At 39.9% G+C, this 22,301-nt stretch overlaps 1 protein-coding gene across 1 annotated transcript in view; it reads right to left on the bottom strand.

Annotated features, from left to right (window-relative positions):
* Window positions 1-21,589, bottom strand: part of wu:fb13g09 (multidrug resistance-associated protein 5) — a 48,667-nt gene extending 27,078 nt beyond the window's left edge. The window contains exons 1-5 of the mRNA XM_012853724.3: window positions 21,270-21,589; window positions 15,698-15,884; window positions 13,331-13,486; window positions 3,783-3,930; window positions 712-945 (exon numbers count right to left, since the gene is read on the bottom strand). Of these exons, the coding sequence (XP_012709178.2) occupies window positions 712-945; window positions 3,783-3,930; window positions 13,331-13,486; window positions 15,698-15,876 (717 nt within the window). The 5' untranslated portion in view covers window positions 15,877-15,884; window positions 21,270-21,589. The remainder of the gene's footprint in view (window positions 1-711; window positions 946-3,782; window positions 3,931-13,330; window positions 13,487-15,697; window positions 15,885-21,269) is intronic.
* Window positions 21,590-22,301: the final 712 nt, after the last annotated feature.

Raw genomic sequence — 22,301 nt, 5'->3', positions numbered from 1 at the left:
CCTGCCTCGTGTGTGTATGTGTGTATATATATATATATATATATATATATATATATATATATATATATATATATATATATATATATATATATATATATATATATATATATTTGTGTGTGTATGTGTTATGAATATAAGGATCAATTTGTTAAATCTAAACATTGCGGTCTTTATCATTTCATAAAACCGTGTCACATGTGAACCTTTAGGAACAGACTTTTTGGGTGAGTATTAAAGTGGTAAAATTAATAATATGGGAAAAAAAGTCCTAGGTCAATAAAAGTAAAAATAAACAAACAAACACAAAAGTGATAATGTTATGAGAAAAACGTCATATTATGAGAATTAAGGGGGAACATCTCCAGAATAATCACAGTTTGCAGAATTATTTAACTCCTGGAGTAATAGGGCCAGGTTAGATTGTTTTAAATATTTTTATTCTTTAGGAGAATAAATTCAGGAGAATGAAGCTAAAGGGATACGAAAATAAACTTGTAATATTACAAAAAAAAAATACTACGAATACAAAGTATATTCAGAGATTAAAGTTCCTCTGATACTGTTTAAGTGACTGAGTAACTGCAGATTTGCCACATTTAAGATGGCCAATGCTCTGACGCATCGCAGGATAGACAGAACCCGCCCAATGACGCGTCTACTCTTATATTATGTCTATGGGTGCAACGGGTCAAAACCGAGGCAGTTCCCTACCTCGCCGGGGGTGATGTCTTTAGTGTTGCGCAGGCGGAGGATTTTCTGGAAGGCAAAGGTGAGGGCGGCCCCGCGCAGGCGTGCGGCGGTGCGGTAGTTTACGGCCCACATGAGCGCCAGGGACCAGGAGCGCATCAGCTCTGTGAGGAAGATCCCGGCCACCAGGGACAGGCCGTAGTGCACGGACACCTGCGAGCTCTGGGAATACTCCAGGAGAGCTCGGACCAGCAGAGCCTGAGCGTTGACAGAAAAGAACAGAAAAAAGGAGAATGTAGCAGCGTTTGAAGGAGAGGAAAGAGGAAAAATTAACTGCACGGTTTTCAAAATCTAACAAAGTTGGTTAACCAGAGTGTAAAAATCGAAAAAAAGGGGGGAAAAGATTAGAAGTAGTAGTTCCAGACTGAAATGGCCCATTTGGGTCCGGTCACACTTGTGAGCACCCCTGGTAAAGATATGTAAAAATAAAAACCTTTAAATCTGTTACTTTAGCAACATGATTGCAGCCTGAAAGATTTACCAAAAGTGGGAGAAGGAATCCCCCATGAGGAGCCGTTTTAAACTAAACCGTCGGTGGCGAAACGAACAGCTTGTTTTCTTGCTCATAATATTTCGGGAGATAAAGAGAATACAGAGACAGGATCTTTCCTCTCCAGTCCTGGATCCTCCCTTATGCCCTTTTCTCTCTCAAAGCCCGCTGCAGCTGTTACAAAAAGGATTTAGGTCTGAGGAACGATGGGGACATGGACTTTGTGTCTGGTGAACCATTTCTGTGTTGATGTGACCAAATCATCCTGTTAAAAGAACTGCCGGTGATTATTACCCGATTTTAGTTTACTGTCATTTAGATTTTTATTTTGAAATATCAACGGCGCCATAAGGCTGTGTTTTCATTTCACGTCTGATGCACCTTGAGCATTTATTGCCAAACGGTTCAATCCCAGAATCATAATGATAATAAAAATACATTTCATTTGTTGGCGCCTTTCAGGACAGTCGAGGTCACCGCAGAACAGCAAAGACATATATTTACAGAACTGAGAGTCAGTAAATAAAAAATGAAAATGAAATAGGACATTTTAGCAGAATAAGACTTCAAAAAACAGGCAACTCAAGCTAACAAGTCCTGGGCCATTATTAGCTCAGTTTAGCAAACTCTGCATGTTTAAATTTGTCATGGTATGCCTAACAGAAATGCCACAATGCTGCGGTTTACATTTTTTTTCCATCCCTGACTATCCTGCTGATGTCTGGAGTCGAGATAAATATGCCTGGAGGGCAGGGACTAAAAAAAAAATGTACCTCAGTGTTATGTCACATTTATAATCCAAAGAAAGCCACGGGTCACTGATTAGAAGTTTATAAAAACTTTGGTCTACTTAAAGAAAAGTGAATCCACTGTCTTCCCCTTATCCGACACGTCTTCTGGCTCCTTTCAGTGTGGAGAAGCAGTGGCTCTGCTTTGAGCTCCCCCCAGATAACAGCGTTCCTCACCATATCTCTAAGGCCACCCATCGGAGGAGGCTCATTTTGGACGCTTGCTCCTAGGATCTCGTTCTTTCAGACATCATTCATACCTTATAACCACAGATAACCGTGAGAACGTAGACGGACAAGGGAATCGGCTCTTTCTTTACCACAAACAAACCGGAGAAGCGTCCGGATTTACTGAAGACGAAACCCCCGAGCCGTCTGAGCATCTGTCACTCCAGCCTATCACTGGTGAACAAGACACCAAGATACTTAAACTCCTCCGCTTGAGGCTGACTGATCCTCAACCCAGAGAATATTAAATTTAAGCAAATCCTTCAATATTTCACGGGCTAATACAAACGCTGAGTCAGGCATTCACGCTTCGGATGATGACATGCATTTGGCCTGTTGGACAGACGTTTAACTGCCTTTAATACCACAGAGGATGCAGATGTTGTAGTGACTGAGATGCTTGAGCTAACGATGATTGCTGGGCGCCTCGTTTAATAGTAAAGAAGGAAAGGTGTCAGTAAAATGGGGGTTAATCATAATAGGCATAATCATTGCAAATTTCTGAAATACCTTGCAATTAAACAAAAGCCCGACATTGTGTACCCTAATTTTAAGGCTTTTTGTACACCTTCATGACGGGGGTGCATATAAAATATAAGATTGCTTGAATGTTTTTCTCACTTGTTGATCTGCAGGAAAAAAACTCCACACAATGCTGATTTAGGATCACATGCAGCAAATACTTTAGACACCAATGTCAGACAAATCCCTTCGTTTCTTATTTTTGCTTTGAAGTTGTCAAACAGACAAAATTTTAATATTAACAGTTTGAAAAATGTTCATACTGTTAAAAAATCAGCTCATCGTTCATTTATGGGAGTACGATTTAGCACAAAATCTAAATTCCGATATATTTCAAACATAATTGCGATAATTTAATTTAGTCTTTTTTCTGCATTAACTGCAAGCAACAAAATGGCTTGTAGATAAAGATCTTTGTAAACAAGAAAAACAAGAAATTTGACTGTTTTTATTAACCAGATTATTATTATTCTGAGAAGAGCTCGTTGAGTTGGACAACGAGATTATGTTCAACCCTTGTTGAACATAAAGTGCAACCGACAAACAAGTCAATGTATTAAACAGTTTGACCGGTACTAATAAACACCTTGGAGTAAAAAGGAACAATGCAAACACATTTAGGTAAGCAATAAAGTAGATATTGAAACACTATTATGAAGTTATTTCTACTATCTGACATGGAAGTCTTAGAAATTTACACATTTTGAATATTTGCTCTGAGGGGATTTTAAAAGAAAGACAAAAGCAAAGAGAGAGAGAGAGATAAAAAAGAAAAAGAAATGCACATTTCCATACACAAATGTGAGCAATAACTCACATGGCTTCAACTTGAGTTTCTCTATCATGATCAAAGGGTTTGTTCAGCTTTAAATAACAACTCTAGCATGAAACTGGATGAAGTGATTTAAAGTACAATCAAGAACCCGGCAGGGTCGCTCTCAAAGGATAATTAGCCGAGCCAATGAAACAGAGAGAGGAGGAGGAGGAGACATTTGGATGGCACTCACAGGTCCAACAAAGCCTGCCACCATCGTGAGGAGGAGAGAGAAGATGGCCACCAGCATCCGGGTTTGGCAGAACCTCCAGAAGACTCTTGTCAGGGACGCCCCCTCTCTTCCACGCCTTTTCAGCTCGTTTTGCCACAAAGATTCAAGCCTGAAACCCCCAAAAAAAACAAAATCAGGGGTGAAATTTACAAATAACCCTTGTACTATGCGCCACTGCTGTTGCCATCACTGCAAAAACAAAACCAAAAATAAGTAAAAATTTCTTGAAATTGGTGCGTTTGTCCTTGATTTGAGCAGGTAAATAAGATTATCTGCCAATAGAATGAGGATTTTGACCCCTAAAATGAGATAATTAGATATACTGCACTTGAAATAAGATGATGGAGATGAGTTGTTCCTATTTTAAGTGCATAAATCTCATTCCATTGGCAGATTGTCTTATTTACCTGCTCAAATCAAGGACAAATACACTGATTTCAAGAATTTTTTTAGTTATTTCTAGTTCTGTTTTTGCAGTGGCAGAGGTCGAGATCATAATAAGTAAAAAGGGTCTTCTGTGCATTGCTCTGTTACAGGTACGGGTGAAGCCCCCCGAGGAGGTATGAAAACAACCTGGCGGGGCCATCGTTGGATTTAAAAACCACGAGAGAGAAATTAAAGCCGCTAGCGGTGATAATAAGTAAAAGTGACCTCCAACATGGAATCATGAATGATGCATGGCATAATTAGTGGAAGAAAAGTACCCAACATGTTAAAGGTGCTCTAATGTACCTCGATTGCTGCAGAGCGCGACTCGAAGTGGATAAATATCTTGTTGGCCAAATGCTTCACGGCTAATGAGTCCATAAAGCAGCGGCGGAGCAGCTGCGGAAAGTAATTTACGCCCCAAACGACTTTATTAAAAACGTATCAGAGATAGACGGAGCATTAAGCCGACTACACGTTCGACCGACTGATAATTACTATTCCAAGTCAAATGGCGCCGAATGCAGGGAAATGACAATTAAACAGCGGCCGAAAGCTGCACACACACAGCTGGAATTAGCTGAGATGTGTGTGTGTGTGTGTGTGTGTGTGTGAGACAGAATTAGACGCAATGCTTGATTTTATATTAAAAATTAGGCAAGAACGTCATCAGCAGGAGGAAATGCTGAGAAACCAACTACAATCTTATCAAACAAGACGGACTAAAAAGTTTCAGAGAGAAAAACAACTTTTCAGCAGAATCGCCTCAAAGTCACAACCTAGGAGCGTAGCTGCTAAACACAACTTTAACACCTTTTTCCGTTAAGTACAGAGATGTTGCTCTGAAAATATGGACCCCTGTTTGAGCCTCACTTTGATGTGAAGCGTTTGCCTTACAGCGCCACACTTCTTAAACGCTTTCACGCTTTCTCACGTCGCACATGGCAGCGGAGAGGAACTAAAACCACGAAACGCTTCTGAAAAATAAACATCTGAAAAATGTGGCATGCATTTCTACTCAGCCGCGCGTTGGCTTGAGTACAGCTGCTGGTCTTTTAGGGCGTGTCTCAGACTTTCCTTTATTATTAAACCTTTACTTAAGAAACCTTCTCTTGATCAAGATGAGTTAGTAAATTACAGACCTATATCTAATCTTCTTTTCTTATCTAAAATTCTTGAGAAAGTAGTTGCTAATCAACTTTGTGAACATTTACAAAGTAATGACCTACTTGAGGAGTTTCAGTCAGGCTTTAGAGCTCATCATAGCACTGAAACAGCTCTGGTGAAGGTCACTAATGATATTCTCATGGCCTCAGATAATGGACTTGTGTCTATACTTGTCCTGTTAGATCTCAGTGCTGCGTTTGATACAGTTGATCACAATATTCTCCTACAAAGACTTGAACATACTGTAGGGATTAAGGGGAAAGCATTAGGCTGGTTTAAATCTTATCTGTCAGACAGATTCCAATTTGTTCATGTTAATAATAAATCTTCCTCAAACTCTAGGGTCACCTGTGGAGTACCACAGGGTTCAGTCCTTGGACCAATTCTCTTTACTATATATATGCTTCCGATAGGCAAAATTATCAGACAGCATGGGATTAATTTCCACTGTTATGCTGATGATACTCAGCTATATTTATCCATAAATCCTGATGAATCCAATCAATTACTTCGACTGCAGTCATGTCTTGATGACATCAAAAGCTGGATGACTTTAAATTTCCTGCATCTAAATACGGACAAGACCGAAGTTTTAATCTTTGGGCCAGAGTCCTCAAAAAATAAACTTCTTAACCAATCACTTAATCTGGGTGGCATTAACCTGGCCTCTGGTAATAAAGTAAAAAATCTTGGTGTTATTTTTGACCAAGACATGTCATTTAAATCCCATATTAAACAGGTTTCCAGAGTTTCCTTTTTTCACCTCCGGAATATCGCCAAAATTAGAAACATTCTGTCCAGGAGTGATGCTGAAAAACTGGTCCATGCATTTGTTACTTCAAGGCTGGACTATTGTAATTCTTTACTATCAGGAATTCCACAAAATGCAGTTCAAAGCCTTCAGCTGATCCAAAATGCTGCAGCAAGAGTTCTGATGAAAATCAACAAGAGGGATCATATTTCTCCAATTTTAGCTTCCCTTCATTGGCTTCCTGTTAAATCAAGAATAGAATTTAAAATTCTTCTTCTAACGTATAAAGCCCTTCATAATCAAACTCCATCATATATCAGAGCTCTGATTACCCCGTATGTTCCTAACAGAGCACTTCGCTCTCAGACCGCAGGTCTGCTGGTGGTTCCTAGAGTCTCTAAAAGTAGAATGGGAGGCAGATCCTTTAGCTATCAGGCTCCTCTCCTGTGGAACCAACTCCCAGTTTTGGTCCGTGAGGCAGACACTCTGTCTACTTTTAAGACTAGGCTTAAAACTTTTCTTTTTGACAAAAATTATAACTAGTGACTCATGTTACTCTCAGCTACCTTTATAGTTTTACTGCTATAGGCTTAGGTTACTGGAGTATATCAGGATCTAATTTTCTCACTATATTGAGTTCTACTGTTCTTCAATTATGCATTATGTGTTGTCATTTCTGCTTTAACTTTCTGTTCTCTCTCTTTTCTCTTCATAGTAGGTACACCTGGTCTGGCGTTCTGTTAACTGTGACATCATCCAGAGAAGACGGCTCACCCGCTACAACCATCTAATGTAGAACAGATTACTAGATCAATGTGTGCTTCTGTGCTTTTTTGTTTCTCTTGTTGTGTCTCTGTTCTGTCTTCTGTAACCCCAGTCGGTCGAGGCAGATGACCGTTCATACTGAGCCCGGTTCTGCCGGAGGTTTTTTTTTTTCCCGTTAATGGGTGGTTTTTCTTCCCACTGTCGCTTCATGCTTGCTCAGTATGAGGGATTGCAGCAAAGCCATGTACAATGCAGATGACTCTTCCTGTGGCTCTACGCTTCCCCAGGAGTGAATGCTGCTTGTCGGGACTTTGATGCAATCAACTGGTTTCCTTATATAGGACATTTTTGACCAATCTGTATAATCTGACCCAATCTGTATAATATGATTGACCTTGACTTTGTAAAGTGCCTTGAGATGACATGTTTCATGATTTGGCGCTATATAAATAAAATTGAATTGAATTGAATTGAATTGAATGCCAATTCGATGCCATTCATTGTGCGTTCTCTTTTCTCACGTTCTCATCGTGTGAAGCACATCGAGTCGCGCTCCTGCTGCAACGTCGTACACAAATAAACTTGCCTCGTCTTGCCTTGCACATCTAGAGACTTAAATCGTTGCACGTACTTTTCTGCAAAATACCTCGAGCTCAGTCAGAATGAAACATCAACCTTCAATGCTTTCCACAAACCTGCCTTTGACCCGAACATCCAAACACATTAATGTTTTGACCCAAATAATGAAATAGCAGCTTAGGCTGTCTGTTTAGGCTGCCTGTGGGACTTGAAAGTGAGTCTTGGCGTCCATATCTAGTGTTTTGCGGGTTTTCTTCCAGCGTCACTCCATAATAATAATCATCATCTATCTTCCCATCCACTCTGACCAGCTGAAGAAAAGCTTCCCACAGTATGAGGCACAGCCATATTTCTCTGCAAGGAGGGGCTGTTACGGGACGATGTGCAATAATAGCCTTTCAGACTCATATTGCGGTTCGCCACAATGTTCAAATCTCTCTACAGCTCCCCCAGAGTTAACCAAGGTCCTTTGGCTCCTTCTCTGATTAATGCTCACCTTGCCCGGCCTGTCAACTTAGCTGGACGGCCACGTCTCGGTAGGTTTGCAGCCGGGCCACACTACTCCCATTTTTGGATGACGGATTGACCTGTCTACATGACAAACCGCTGAGGCGTTCAAAAAAGGTTAAAACAAAAAAAAAAACGACTGGACTTTTTTGCAAAGTTTGAAGATGTTTCGCTTCCCACCCAGAAAGCTTTCTCAGTTCAAATGTCTGGAGTAGTGTGGAGTAGCAAGCTTTATATTATTGCCCAAAAAAAGGCCTTGTTTTGGCGTAGATAACCAAGGCCTATTTTGGGCAATAATATAAAGCTTGGAACTCCACACTACTCTAGACATTTGAACTAAGGAAGCTTTCTGGACGTTTTCAAACTTCGCAAAAAAGTCCAGTTATGTATTTTAACCTTTATTGAATGATCATGACCTGGATGACTGAGAATCTTCACCAGCACACTGAGGCGTTCACATGCGTAATCAGAATCAAGAGGCTAAATACAAATAAAAAATAAATAAATAATAATAAAAAAACTATACTTTGAATGCTTACTAAAAATGCAACTTTCCATCATGCGAAAAAAAGACACTATGACTTGACAACAGCACAGTCTGTGTTAGTACGTGTAATCACTGAAGCGTACAAATATCTCTGAAAGCAACTAGACTGTTTGAAAAAAATAAATAAAAAAAAAACGGTACAACTTTAAAAAGCCTAATGTAAACATAACACTTAAAAGAAGTCCATGATGCAACACTGCATCCCAAGCGTCCGCGGACACCTACTGAAATGGAAATGAGAAGACAGAGGCAGCGATGTGTGCTCCAAGAGAGGGGCTGTTTGCTTTTTAAGCAGGGATGAAATGCTTCTAGCAGCCACCAGCCAGATGGCAAGCCGTGCTGATGTTTCAAAGGAAGTGTTGGCCAGGACATCGCGTTAAAGGTTCGCACCTCACCGAGCACCAACAAGTGTCAACTCTCCCAGGGTTTCTCTCATCACCCCCCCACCCCCCCCCCACCCAATCCAGATTCTTCCTCGCACCATCATCCCTGCATTGCATCGGGGGTTGCATAACCGTTCCTGCCTCGTATGACATAACTTTAAACATCGCCGCCCTCCTGCATCCAAACACAGCAGAGTGATAGCTTTAGACTTGGACGCAACGCGAAAGAGGAAGACGCAACGCACCGCCAGACCCTGAACCGCAATCCTTTGGCAGAGCAAGTCACACAGCTGTCACCCGATTCCTCAGAACTTCCCCAATAAGTCAGCCTCGTCTTTATTGCCGAGTCATGGCGAGGAGGAAGCACACGAGGGCTGAAGAGAAGAGCGTCTCTTTTCAGGGAGCGTCTAAATGCCCTCTAATGCGCTTATACCGGGTCTTGATAGTTCATTCGGTAAATTCGAGCGTCACTGTTTGTTAAGCGGCGCCTTGGCAGCCAGACAGAGACAGTCAGTGACAGCTAATTATGGCGACAGGGAGACACTGAGAGACTCAGGTGGAGGAGTGACACAGGCGCACAAGTCAGGCAACAACTCTCACTGTAATCTCTAATCCCTGCTATACTTAGGAGCCCCCTCCTGACCCCAGCACGGTGTTCCTGCATAAGTGAAAAGGAGAGGCAGGCGGCTCGTCGCTTGGCTCTCATGCTGCACACTGAGCACATTTCACAGCTAACAGAAGCGCCTAAAAGTTGCTGTTGCTGCAAGAGAGTGAAAGGTGGCTCTCCTTTCCAGAAGGACACCAAGTTAAAGATGATGCATAAATCATTTATACGGATTAACTTAATACTTTATTCTCATATTTTATTGTTTAAAAAAAAAAAAAAAAAAAGGATGACTCAAATGCTTGGAAGAGAGCAAGTATTCCTGCCCAGTTCGGTCCAAATAAACTCCCACCTATTTCATGGGGATACTATGTGATTGACCAACACAAACTAGTGTACAATTGCAAAGTGGACGGAAAATGAGGCAATGTTTTTAAAATCTTTCACAATAAGTGTGGCGTGCATTGGTTTTCAGAAGCCCCGAGTCAATTAGTACAACCCCCCCCCCCCTCCCCTTTTTTTTTGGCTGCAGGATCTCGGGTGTGTCTCTACCTCTTTGCACATCTAGAGGCTGAAGTTTTCGCCCATTCCTCTTTTCGGAAAAGTTCATCCTCAGTCAGATTGTATGACAAGCTTCCTTGGACATTAATGTTCAGGTCTTGACAAAGATTTTCAATTGCATTTTAATTCTGGACTTTAATTCTGGACCATGGACTGTTCTCCCTGTTGCCCTATAGAAAGAGGTTCCGCAGCATCCGCTGCAGGTCCTCCAGGTTCTGCAAAAGCTTTTTCCCTGTTGTCATCAGACTGTTGAACTATAACTGGTGTCTCTTAGTTTCTAAATGCATTCTTGCACAATCAATTCTGCACATACAAATGGTTTTTAAAAATACTCACCTGTACACTGTGATCGCACACTGTCTCTTTCTCCTGCATTGTTTACATTGAAATTGTTTACATTTCAATTGTTTACTTTTAAAATCACTGCTGTACCTTATACTGTAATTTACTGTAATTTACAAGCTGTATGCAATGAAATTTCGTTCTGTACGCACTCTGTGCATACAAAATGACAACTAAAGTTGTCTAACTCTAAGTCTAAGTCTAAACTGAACTCTGCACCTCATTTGCACAATTGCATCATATCTGGCATTACCAGTGCTGCCGAAATTGTAGTTTATTTTACTTGAAAATGCATTTTTTGCACAAATGCCTTCTTGGACATTATTTCTGCGCATAAAAAAATGGTCTGAACATTCTCCTGCACACTGTTTTTCTCCTGCACTGTTTACTTTTGATCACTGCTGTACTTTGCACTGTAAATGTTGCCTTATCACTACTCTTATAAGCTGTATGCAACAAAATTTTGTTCTGCATGCACTCTGCAGAAACAAAATGACAATAAAGTTGTCTAAGTATAAGACTAGGCCATTGGAACACACAGCTACGTTCAAACAAAACCCTTCCACTGTAGCTCTGGCTGTATGTTTGGGGTTGTTGCCCTAGGAGAGGGGGAACCTCTGTCCTGGTGTCAAGTCTTTTGTAGCCTCGACCAATTTTTAATTTCTCTGGGATTGCCCCATTTTTAGCCCCACCGGTCTCCACATCAAGTCTGACCAGCTTCCCTGTCTCAGCTGAGAAAAAAAACACCTTTCAGAGTATAATGCTGCCACCACCATGCTTTGCTATGGAGTGCGTTCAGAGTAATATGCATACTTAGTTTTCTGCCACACAGTATTCTACATGTAGGCCAGAAAGTTGTATTTTCTTCTCAAAAGCACCTTATCTTTCAATAACATATAAAAACATCACTGTTTTGCGTGACTATGAATGGCACATCCAAGCCTTCGTCTTTTGCCTGTAGAGCAAATCCTTCGGGTTTTTAAATGTATCATGATCAGAATCATTATCCTGCTGTGCAAAGCCTCGTTTCACTCAAAGCTCACATTCGGCGCTCGGGACAAGGTGATGTTTGCTTTCAGCGTTTAATTGAGCCAATTATTTTGTCGAAAAGCGAAATACTGCCTGAGCCACCGGCTGCTCAATTAACTCAAAGTACAATCTATCCACCCACTTACCTGACAGTTTGAGGTTGGCCTTTTCGTTTTCCTATCTTTTTCTCAAAACATATCTTTGAAGAATCTGTCATATAACGCCATTTTAACAGCACTAATCCACAGCAACTGATTTCATCACTCCTCTGAATGCTGTTGGACCAGGATGGGAGGAATCACAGTACACTGCTTCACTTGAAATTTCCTTACAAACTGATATAAAATCAGCTGTAGCACTGAGAGAATGGTTTATTAACGTTCTAAGACCTGCAGAAAGTATTTCTAAGGCTTAAACAAATTGAAAAAGACTTTTGTCAACTCCCTTTCGTTTCTTGTTTGTGCTTTGAAGTTGTCAAACAGACTAAACTTTAATATTAACACTGTAAAAAACGTTCATAATGGTAAAAATCATTTATCATAACCACAGGTTATATATATTTCAACCGTAATTGCGATTGCAATTTGATTTTGTCTTTTCTCTGAATTAACCGCAAGCAACAAAAACGGCCTGTAAATTAATGTCTGTAAAAAATTATTATTTAAAACAAGAATTTGACTGTTTTTATTAATCAGAATATTATTATTCAAGAGAAGAGCTCGTTGAGTTGGACATCAATCCTAGTTGAACATAAAGTGCAACCAACAAACAAGTCTATGTGTTAAACAGTTTGATCGGTACTTAATGCTGTGGAGAGATTCCTGAAAGTTTCTGGTTAAAAAAAGTATGATTATATAAACTCTAATACAAATAATAAAATTAGATTATCACACTGCTCCAACTCTCCTCCCTTCCATGTGGAGGCAAATCCACTTTAAACACATTTCATTTGTGAAGCTATTAACAGAAGTGGTGCCTGTAACTATTATGGGGGAAAAGTCCTTAACACAACGAGCCAAACTCTTCATTTCAAGACCCAAACCTTTCCAGACTCAGACGTCTAGACATTTCCAGCTGTTTTTATAACATTTATAACATCAAATAAATCAAACACTAACCGAGATTTAGTGTTCTGGTATGGCAGAGGAACAAAGGGTTGTTTCACAGCTTTGTTGACATGTAGACCAACTTAGATCAGCTCTGTTTTGAATACATTCTGAAAATCTAGGCTGGATGACAATACACCAGATATAGATTCTTCTTGATCCATGAATGTCTGTTTATTTGGTATAGTAAATACAAAATAGAAATGATTTGTTAGCATCTAAACCAGACCAGGTTTCAAAAGACAACAGGACTCAACAAACACCCTGAATTAAGAGGCTCTATAAGCTTCAAAAAGGAAACCAATTGCCTTTTTCATTTATTTGAATGTCACCAACTAAAAATATATATATATATATATATATATATATATATAAATTATTAATGAGTTGGACAAGAATAAAGCCCTGGTGTGGAAAATGTAATATAATGGATGCCCTTAACATATAAATTGATGTAAAAATACAAATTGCATAGATTTTGATATTTATTTTTTACTACTGGGGTGAAGTTTGATTTTTTTCACAACTATTCCAGACTAAGATGACAAGATGATAAGTGCTGAATGTAGAGGAATCCTAGTAGGTTTAGGTCTTTCAGGAAAGGTGTATTATTTTCTACAGCAAAAAAAAAACAAACAAAAATGCCTTCAGGTTCACCTTTTAACTTATTCACAGTCTGGAGTATTTCAGGAATATTCTCTGGTTTTACACCACTGGCCGCTTTCATGGGGGAAAGTCTCACCTTTGACAGTTGAGTGCCGATGCTTCGTGGCAGGACAGTCCCCACACGTCATCCAAAGACAAGCTGGACTGCTTGTAGGCCTTCAGTGCCAGCGGGGAGAGCCAGTGCAGAGTCATAAAAGAGAAGAGGCCCGCGTTATCAACAGGGTGCTGATGCCTGGAATAGAGCAGAAAGACGTGGAAATTGGTGAGAGCCCTAAAAGTGCTCAGCTAACACGGAGATGCTATGTTATTTCTCATCGACCACGTAGGTCGATGAGAAACGAGCGGTGCCTTTGACAGCCGGAGTCAGCAACAGGAGAATCCTGCCTGCAGTGTTTGGACAGTAATTTGCACATTCTTCACAGAAATCTAAGAGAGCAGTGAAGAAAAAGAAAAGAGAAGAAAAAAAAAAGACACAGCAGGAGGGGTTTATCAGGAGAGACATGCTCAAACATGGTGCTGTGTGTCACTGAGGGATAAGTTCCCATGCCTTATCTTGGCCTCCTGCTACAGCCCACCGGTCAGCAGATTAAACAGGCAGAAAACTGGGGTGAGAGCACACACACGCTCATCACGGCCACACGTGTCACACGCTTTTAAGGCTTTTAATAATGTACCAGAACTGTCCTATGTTCAGCATTGACAAGGGATTTAATGCACCTCTTCATTTCAGTCCTAAAAACAAGAATTACATGCTAGAATTTATTGTGGATTTTCCTCAAATCCACAGGGAGTCACATATACGCTCAAATGTTTAAATGTATCCCCCATAATGACACCTCTTTACAAGCCTTTGTCCAGCCATCATCAGTCAGCAGCAGACTTGAGGTCAGGGCTTTCCAGAAGCCAGTGTGTGTTTGGGATCATTGTCCAACTTTCAACCAAAAAGCTTTGACTTAAAGTGAAGTTGATGAATTTCGAGGTAGTCTTCCATTTTTACAGTTCCATATACTTAGTACCAGGCATCAGTACCACGCATCTACAGCATGATGCTGCCACCAGCACAGCTGGCTGCTGGGAGAAGTCCGGGGGTTTGAATGCCTTTCTTTTGACTTCACCAAACACTCTACTAGTTATTGCGGCTAAATTAGCTCGTTCTTGGGTCGTCTTTCGCTATAAGGGCTTTGGACTCGTCCATATGGGCAGCTTTTCAAGCATCAGTGGAAACCGAAGAGGTCTGCACTGTTTCAGTCAATGTTGGTGTTAAACTTGTTTCAATGGAGACAGTGACACTGACGTCCCAACTTCCAGTTCAGGGTTGACTCGAACCTTGTTGGATTCTGGACATTATAACCAATTTCCCTCCATCTGAGGGTGCCAGTTCGGGTGAAAACTCTGGCAGTGTTTGCTGCTCCAGCAGGACAAGCTCCCCAAAGAAACACCAAAAACTGGTTTTGTAACTTTTATAAACACAGTTAGCTTTTGCAAAACCCTTCCCTGAAATATTCAGACAATTTTGTTGACTCTTGATATATTAAAGAATTATTTCTGCTCTTTAACAATGTATTATGGGAAAACCTGCTCAGTTATATAACTTGTTTCACATAAACTAAGAGCAACATATATGCTCATGCTAACAACATGTGTTATTTTGTTATAACTTGTTTTAACTTGTGGTGGGAACCTATGGCAATGTGTTGTGGGAAAGACTGATTCTGTATTCCTTATTTTTTGCTTATATTTGCTGTATTCTGAGTTTGCTATGTTATTTATCTTCGCACACTGCTGAGATGCTGGGAACGGTTTCTGTTTTGGAAACATGTTTTGGGAAACAGGGCAGCTGTGGAGGGAGAAATGGCCACTCTCGCTCCACATCTGACTCTTTGTTTACAAGTATATAAAGAGGAGACTGCCCTCAGCCCGGTGAGTCTGCCGTGGGTTCGTGCGTGAATGCCGGCCACATGAACGCTAATCTTAACCTGGACTGAGGGCTCCCAGTTCCGTGTCAATGGTTAGAGCTGATTCTGAGAATCTGTTGAGCGTCACACCTGTTTGAAAGCTTGATGCTTTAATGCTTGCTACTTTGCGTGTGTGAAGAGCTTGCTGTTCTGTGTTGCTGTATTCTGTGGGGAACAATAAATGTGGGCATTATTATTCTAACAGAACAGTGTTTGAGTCCTTATTTGTGTACGTTGCCGATTTCTCCCGATCCTGAAATAAACATTTCATAAAACAACTCTGCTTCGAAGCTGGGTCATCAGGTCAGGTCACCAGCCAATTTTGATAAACTGTAGCAATTCTGCTAAGATAAGGCCAGACGCTTGGCAGCCCAACATTAATATCAGATTAACTTCAGCCTTAAATCATATCTGCTATCTGCATTGATTTATTTATTTTTTGCTCATGGTGAAGGTTCTGCTGGATAAAGCTAGGTAAAATGACTTACTTGTGTGTTATCCTGAAGGGCTTTAAAAGCTGCAGGCTCTTACGGTAGCGGCCTCGTCTTTTCGGTCCCCTCTCTGGAGACCCTTCAGCCTCATCCTCCTCCAGGTCGGCCGGCGGTTCCAGAGAGGACAGTGAAAGCCCCTCCACCCGCCCGGCCGCATCCAGGGCATCAGGGAACATGGCGGGACCTTTGAGGATTAAAAAGAAAAAAGAAAAAAAAAGGATGAAAAAAATCACAATTTATTTACTGATATAGGAGACAACAACTACCAGTGCTACTTAAACAATGCAGCCACTGCCCCGAAGCAAACCATTTGTGTTAAATTTTAAAAACTGATCATGGTGGATAATGCCAGGAGCTTTGTGTGATGTGTTTTTTTTTTTTTTTGTAAATCCCAGATAAAATTGCTGTCTAAATTTACTGGTGTGCACCGCATGTCAAGAAGCAAACAGGTCAATTCAGTGGTGATCAATATGTTTCAGGTGGGAAATGGTTGTTTAAACCCTCAAGTATACACCGGTGAGGAGGAGGTTTAACAACCAAGAATTAATTAATTATATATATATATATATATATATATATATATATATATATATATATATATATATATAAATAAATTTAAAAAACAAAGCTGAGGAGATAGCAGCAATTGCATGAAATTGATTGATTCAAACTGCAATATGTAATAATACATTTAAGAAAGCCAGTGGCGAACTCTCGTCTTTGAAGAAAAAAAAAGTAATCAGAGAAAAACTGGGATCAGAGATTTCTCAAACATTTGGAGAAATCTGTCCAAGAGAAGAAAAAGAAAACACAAAATGCTTAAAGAGAAGATTTCATAATGGGACAGCCCTGAAAAAAAAAAAAGCTTAAACAACAGAATTTAGGGAAAACGTTCCTTCTAGAGCAAGATTGTCCAAAGTAGGGGCGGGGGTCCATTTGTGTCCCCCCAACTGCAATTCATAAATTAATTGGCCCACAAGCAGGAGTAGTTGATGCAGATGGATCATTTTATCAAAATCTTCTAGCAATTGAAGCAGTTGAAAAGTATTCATCTTTTAATTACCACACCTTTAGCATTCTACTTTAATTACATAGCAAATATGACACAAACTATACTCAAAGTACGCTTTGGTGCACAAAAATCTGCTTCTAACTCATTTAATCAAATTGGTCAAATACAGCAAGAAAGCGTCACCCAAATCCTGTTTTTAGTGCTTCGAATGAGATGGTCATCCAGTTAACAACCTGCAAGCTGGATGAGCATCTTTTAATTAGGCAAATGTGCGAAATGCCTTTTTACGTTTTTGACATACAATGATTTATTTATGCATGCCTTTCCTACAAGAAAGCTGATCCATTTGATTAATTTTAATAATGCATGGTCATATTTTGAGGAGCAAGTTAAAAAAACATCCCAATACAATTTTAGGGTAATTAATTTTTTTTCCCATTTAAGTTTTTTGGCCCTCGAAAACTTTTGACATGATAATATTGGCCCAGGTGACAAAAAGTCACATGTACTCTGGAGAATCCAGATTTATTCTGTTTCAGTGTGATGGCTGCATTACAGATGGAAAGCAGCAGATAAATGCCTTTCTCCTGACTACCCACCATAGGGATCACTGGGGTGACGAGTCAAAGTTGATTCAATTAGACAAAGTTTAGGAATCCTTTGTGGGAAATGACGTCGGTATTCAAATAATGGCGCTGAATCTGTGTGACGGTGCTCAAACTGTGGCAAATTTCGTCAAAATCACAAAATCTTCACAAAGATTGGAAGCTATTTAGTAAAAAATAAGTAACTTACAGGAAAGAAACTTGGGTCATAACAAAGAGGTTTGTTGTTTTGTCACAACCACAACAGTGAGTGACAGCCAGTGGTGAGATAATTATGGGAAATATCTCTTAGCTTCACCGACCTGTTCTTAAGTATATGGGCAACATTATGAGGACCGCGGTCTGAACTTGAACACATGAATAAACTGAACTATCAGGTTTTTCCTCTTACATATTTTTCTTTACTGATGACACAGATGTATTCAAATGTGAAAATACCAAGATTTATTATTAAGACTATTATCAATACGATAATATTCACTGCTGCCCTTATCTTGTATTGATTAGGGACCACAGGACAACATTTACTCCTAACAAAGACCCTTTAGGACGTGCCAGGACCAACTTTATGGTGCTGTGGTCCAACTCGCTAATGATCAACATATGGTTGAGTAAGCATATGCTGTAGAGATGATGCCAAAAGAAAAGCCCAGCTTTAAAGGTTTTTTTTTTCGTTTTTTTTGCCTATACAGGACATCCTGTAGATATTTTAACATTTGATGAGCTGAAAGCTTCAGTATTTTTTCCCCCCTGTTATCAGAATCTCTGCAGACCATGTTTCTGTCAGCTGGTTTACTAATCTTCACAGAAAAGGAAAAGTCTGACGGATTGATGTGTTTTCTGACAAGCAACGGGTTATCTCGGCCTACGCTTTGGTATGCATCTATTTTTTTTTTTTCTTTCCTTAAACTGCTCTCAAGCTGACATTTTCAGCCAAGCTCTCAGTGGGGACAGATAAAACACGGTAATCCACCTGCTCTGTCTTCCTTTAACCCCGGAGAGCTATTACAGAAGAGCAGTGTTTTGCTGAGTCACCCTCTGCGATGCAGATAGTCTGCAAAAAAAAAAAAATAAATAAATAAAAAACACCACCTTGCTCGCAGGTCAGCGGCCCTCTGCGGCATACAGTGCTTATCTATTTAAAGACGGCTTGCCAGGCGCCCCGGGAGCTCAGAAGCAGGTGTCTGAGCTGTGCCTGCGCGTCCCGTACACCGTCACTGATCCCCTTCTGTAGCAAAGCTCCATTACAAGGTCAGCCCGGCCTGGCGCGGCCCGCAATACCGTCCTGGGAAAGCAGTTGGTGAGGAGATTCAATACGGACAGCCCGGCGGGGGCACAAGTAGAGAGTGATAGCAGACGTACTGCAGGGAAATGTGCTGGAACACAATCACTGTTGACGCGGTGAGAACCGAGCCTTAGACGCGACGGGAAAGTTGGGAAGAATATGTTTTTTTGTCCTTCTTTCCACAGCTCCTCGCTGTGCGAACTCGGAGTGAGGGCAACTTGATGCGCACTGCAGGCAGCCAAACTTTGCTAACTTAGTTTACACAACAGGGTTTTTTAAACAGGGCTAGATAATCTATAATTATATAGCGTCCCAGCATGACTCGTTGCCGATGTTTTGCCTGCTTAAGTGAAAGGTCAGAGAGTTTTCAGCACATCCCAGGTAAAAAAAAAAAAGGGGGTGAGGGGCAATTAAGTTATGGATCAGAGCAAGACAGCTAGGTTTTATAATTTAATGAAGTAAACAGGTGAGTACTGCATTACAATAGTTAAAAAAGCTGCTCATTAACCTTTTGAACAATTTAAGGTTATTAATATGCTGTAACGCTGTCCAAAACGCTTGTGTAAATTTGCTTGATTTTAAGCAGTCAGGCTGTAAGTCGCTTTATCACTCAACTTCTGTCCATCATCGGATCATTTTCATGATCATTAATAATCAAAATGTTTCTAAATTCAAGAAAATAAAGTTGCACTTACAGATCCACAAACAAGAGATGATTGATTTTAAAGGGAAACCTTAAGGACTTTGCTATTAGCAGCCAAAGGCGTGATTACACATAATTACCAACACCTAAAAGTCACGTCTGATCCATTAATTGCTATGTAGCCAAAAATTGCATTTTTTACAATTGCGATTATATTGCAAATGCGATTAATTGTCCAAAAACAAAAAAAACAAAAAACAAAACTAAATTTAAATAATTCCTCCAATTTAAAGCCATTTAATGAAATGGCAGCAAAAGCACTGCAGAAACAGCAAAATTATGTTTTTGTATGAAGGCTACCCCATTTACTCTTTCCCTAAAAGACAAACAAATTGGACTGTTTGGATTTTATTTCCTGTGTGCTTAATTTCTTTTTTGTTCTTGCACAAGTAAACACATGAAAATTCAAAAAACAATAAACAAATGTTATAACTAACTTTATTCAAGTTGTATTAATGGTTTTTTTTTTAGCAGCAGCAGTAGGAATAATCCCTGTTTTCAATTTAAACAGAAGCAACCAAGAAATGTTACAGATTTTAGTTTTACCAACATGTTATTTTTACACAACAGAAATACTGCTGATGACACAGTTTGACCGGCAGAAGTAAGATTTTAGCTCGAACACGGTGATTTCCAAAGGGCTAAAAGTTGAAAACATCACATACAGACAATCAACTAAAGGAGGGTGAGTGTCTAAGGTCCTGTGACGGGACCTGACACGACTCAATTCTGTTAAAAAAAAAAAAAAAAAAAAAAAAAAAAAAAAAAAAAAAAAAAAAAAAAAAAAAAAAAAAGCATTTCATTTACTGTTCATCATTCAAGTACAAACTCAACACAGGACAGGGTTCCTGTGCAGTCTGGAAACATCTAGAAAACAACAAATTTGATATCTGCATTGTTTTGAGTCTGATCCCAGATAAAATTGCTGTCTAAATTTACTGGTGTGTACCGCATGTGAAGAAGCAAACAGGTCAATTCAGTGGTGATCGATATGTTTCAGGTGGGAAATGGTTGTTTAAACCCTCAAGTTTACGCCTGTGAGGAGGAGGTTTAACAACCAAGGATTTTATCTAAGTTATCTATCTATCTATCTATCTATCTATCTATCTATCTATCTATCTATATATATATATATATATATATATATATATATATATATATATATATATATATATATAAATAAAAGTTTGAAAAATATTTCTATGTCGAGGCTTTCTTTCCGTGTTGCAAGTCTAAATGTGGAATTCAGCCATGTATTAAACAATTTCCATCTTCCACCCTTAAATCTGTCCATCCATCAAACCTGTTTGTTCATCCATCCATCCATCCATCCATCAAAAGTTATTTTATCATTAACAGAACGGTTTGTCATAATCTATTCATCCATTCATCAAAACTCCTTCTCCATCAGCCGTCCATTATTTAAACTTTTTGTTCTGCATCCACCCATCATCATCTGAAACAGTTTGAACTCCCTCCAGCCATCAAAATAAGTTGTCCATCATCAACTTGTCCATCCATCTACTATATAAATATGCCCATTCAAGCATCAGAAGTGCTCATCTGCCCTTTCATCCTTCCATTAAAACTCTGTCCACTATCCATCTTATCCATTCTGTTTGTTGGAAGAAATATCTACAGTAAATTCAAACAAAGTTTTAGTATTTCTTTCAAATTGGGCCAAAATGGACTCAAAACTCCAAAAACCCTGAGCATGAAAGGAATATAAACATAAAATTAATATGTATGAACCCCGGCAACAGTGTTGTCACGACCAGGACAGCTTTTAAAGTCCAACTTGAAAACTTGAGAAGACTTTCAGAATACACTAGATCAACACTGCTTTAAAAAAAATGTACAAGAAGCACGGCTCCTTCCTTAGGAGAAAGATCTAGAACTAGGATTTGGTTTAACCGGTTCTTTAAGTACTGTACATTTCCACTTGTTATCACTTCAACACTTACGTATAGTTCAGCCTGAGGTGCGGGGTCACTACAGCGGTACAAGATGTGAAGGGTGCTTAAAATCACGAAAAGCAGATGAAGGTGACCATGACGTCTCCTCTTTTCGCGTGAAACTTCCCTGACTTCGTTGCGGGGACAACTTCTCCCTTCAGAGCCGCCGCGGTGGCTGGACGGAAAAACTGGCCCTGAACATGGCAAACTTTCCGCCTCACGTGTATGCAATGCGTGCTGCTTCCTCCCAGCGGCGTCCACGGCTCTGCTCCTCCGTCACATAACAGCCCGAGGCGGTCACACAGCCCCGGCAGGGGGAGAGGAAATCCCGGTTTCGTCTATGATGTAACAGCGGCTCCGCCAACCGCTGAGTCCGACTAGCGGTCACCTTGGTAACGCCGAGGAAAACAGTGGGCGGAGCAGGAAACGTGACAGGGAACTTGATTGGTTAATCCCTGACATGGGTGAAGAAGACATTAAATGTGATTGGCTGTTTCATGACTCGATGAGTAGTTGTGTGTGTTTGAAGAGAAAAATAAAGCACAACTACTTTGCATCAAGTTTGTTGACTTTAGAGATTTTTTGTTGTTTGTTGAAAAACTCATTAAATTCAAATGTCAAAGAAAGCAGAAATACATTAAGTTAAATATTAAATTTAGTTTGAAAAATGCCCAACAATTACGTCTCAATGTTTTCGTTTAAGACTAATCGAGCAGACCAAAGGCCCAATAGCAGCAAAGCAACATATTAATTCTAACAAAGGGCAGGGCATTTTTACTGATTTCTCCACTCAATGCCACCAAATTGTATTCAGAAAATGTGAATTGTCCTCAAATGTCAAATTAACATTGCGGGAGAACAGTACACCTCTTTGAATAGCATTTGTAGGCTGTAATTACAGCTTCAGCCAAATGTAATTGTGAGCCCACCAGAACTCGACAGATCTTAAAGGTCGGAAGGCTGATTTCAAAATGGTCACGGAATATTCGTCAAAGGCCAACAATGGTACCCATTTTATGTTACCTATTTCTCTGAAAATCA

The sequence above is a fragment of the Fundulus heteroclitus genome, chromosome 23 (assembly GCF_011125445.2).
Source record: "Fundulus heteroclitus isolate FHET01 chromosome 23, MU-UCD_Fhet_4.1, whole genome shotgun sequence".
Lineage (NCBI taxonomy): Eukaryota > Metazoa > Chordata > Actinopteri > Cyprinodontiformes > Fundulidae > Fundulus > Fundulus heteroclitus.
The sequence above is the reverse complement of the archived record's forward strand: the minus strand, read 5'-3'. Positions and strand labels throughout refer to the sequence as shown.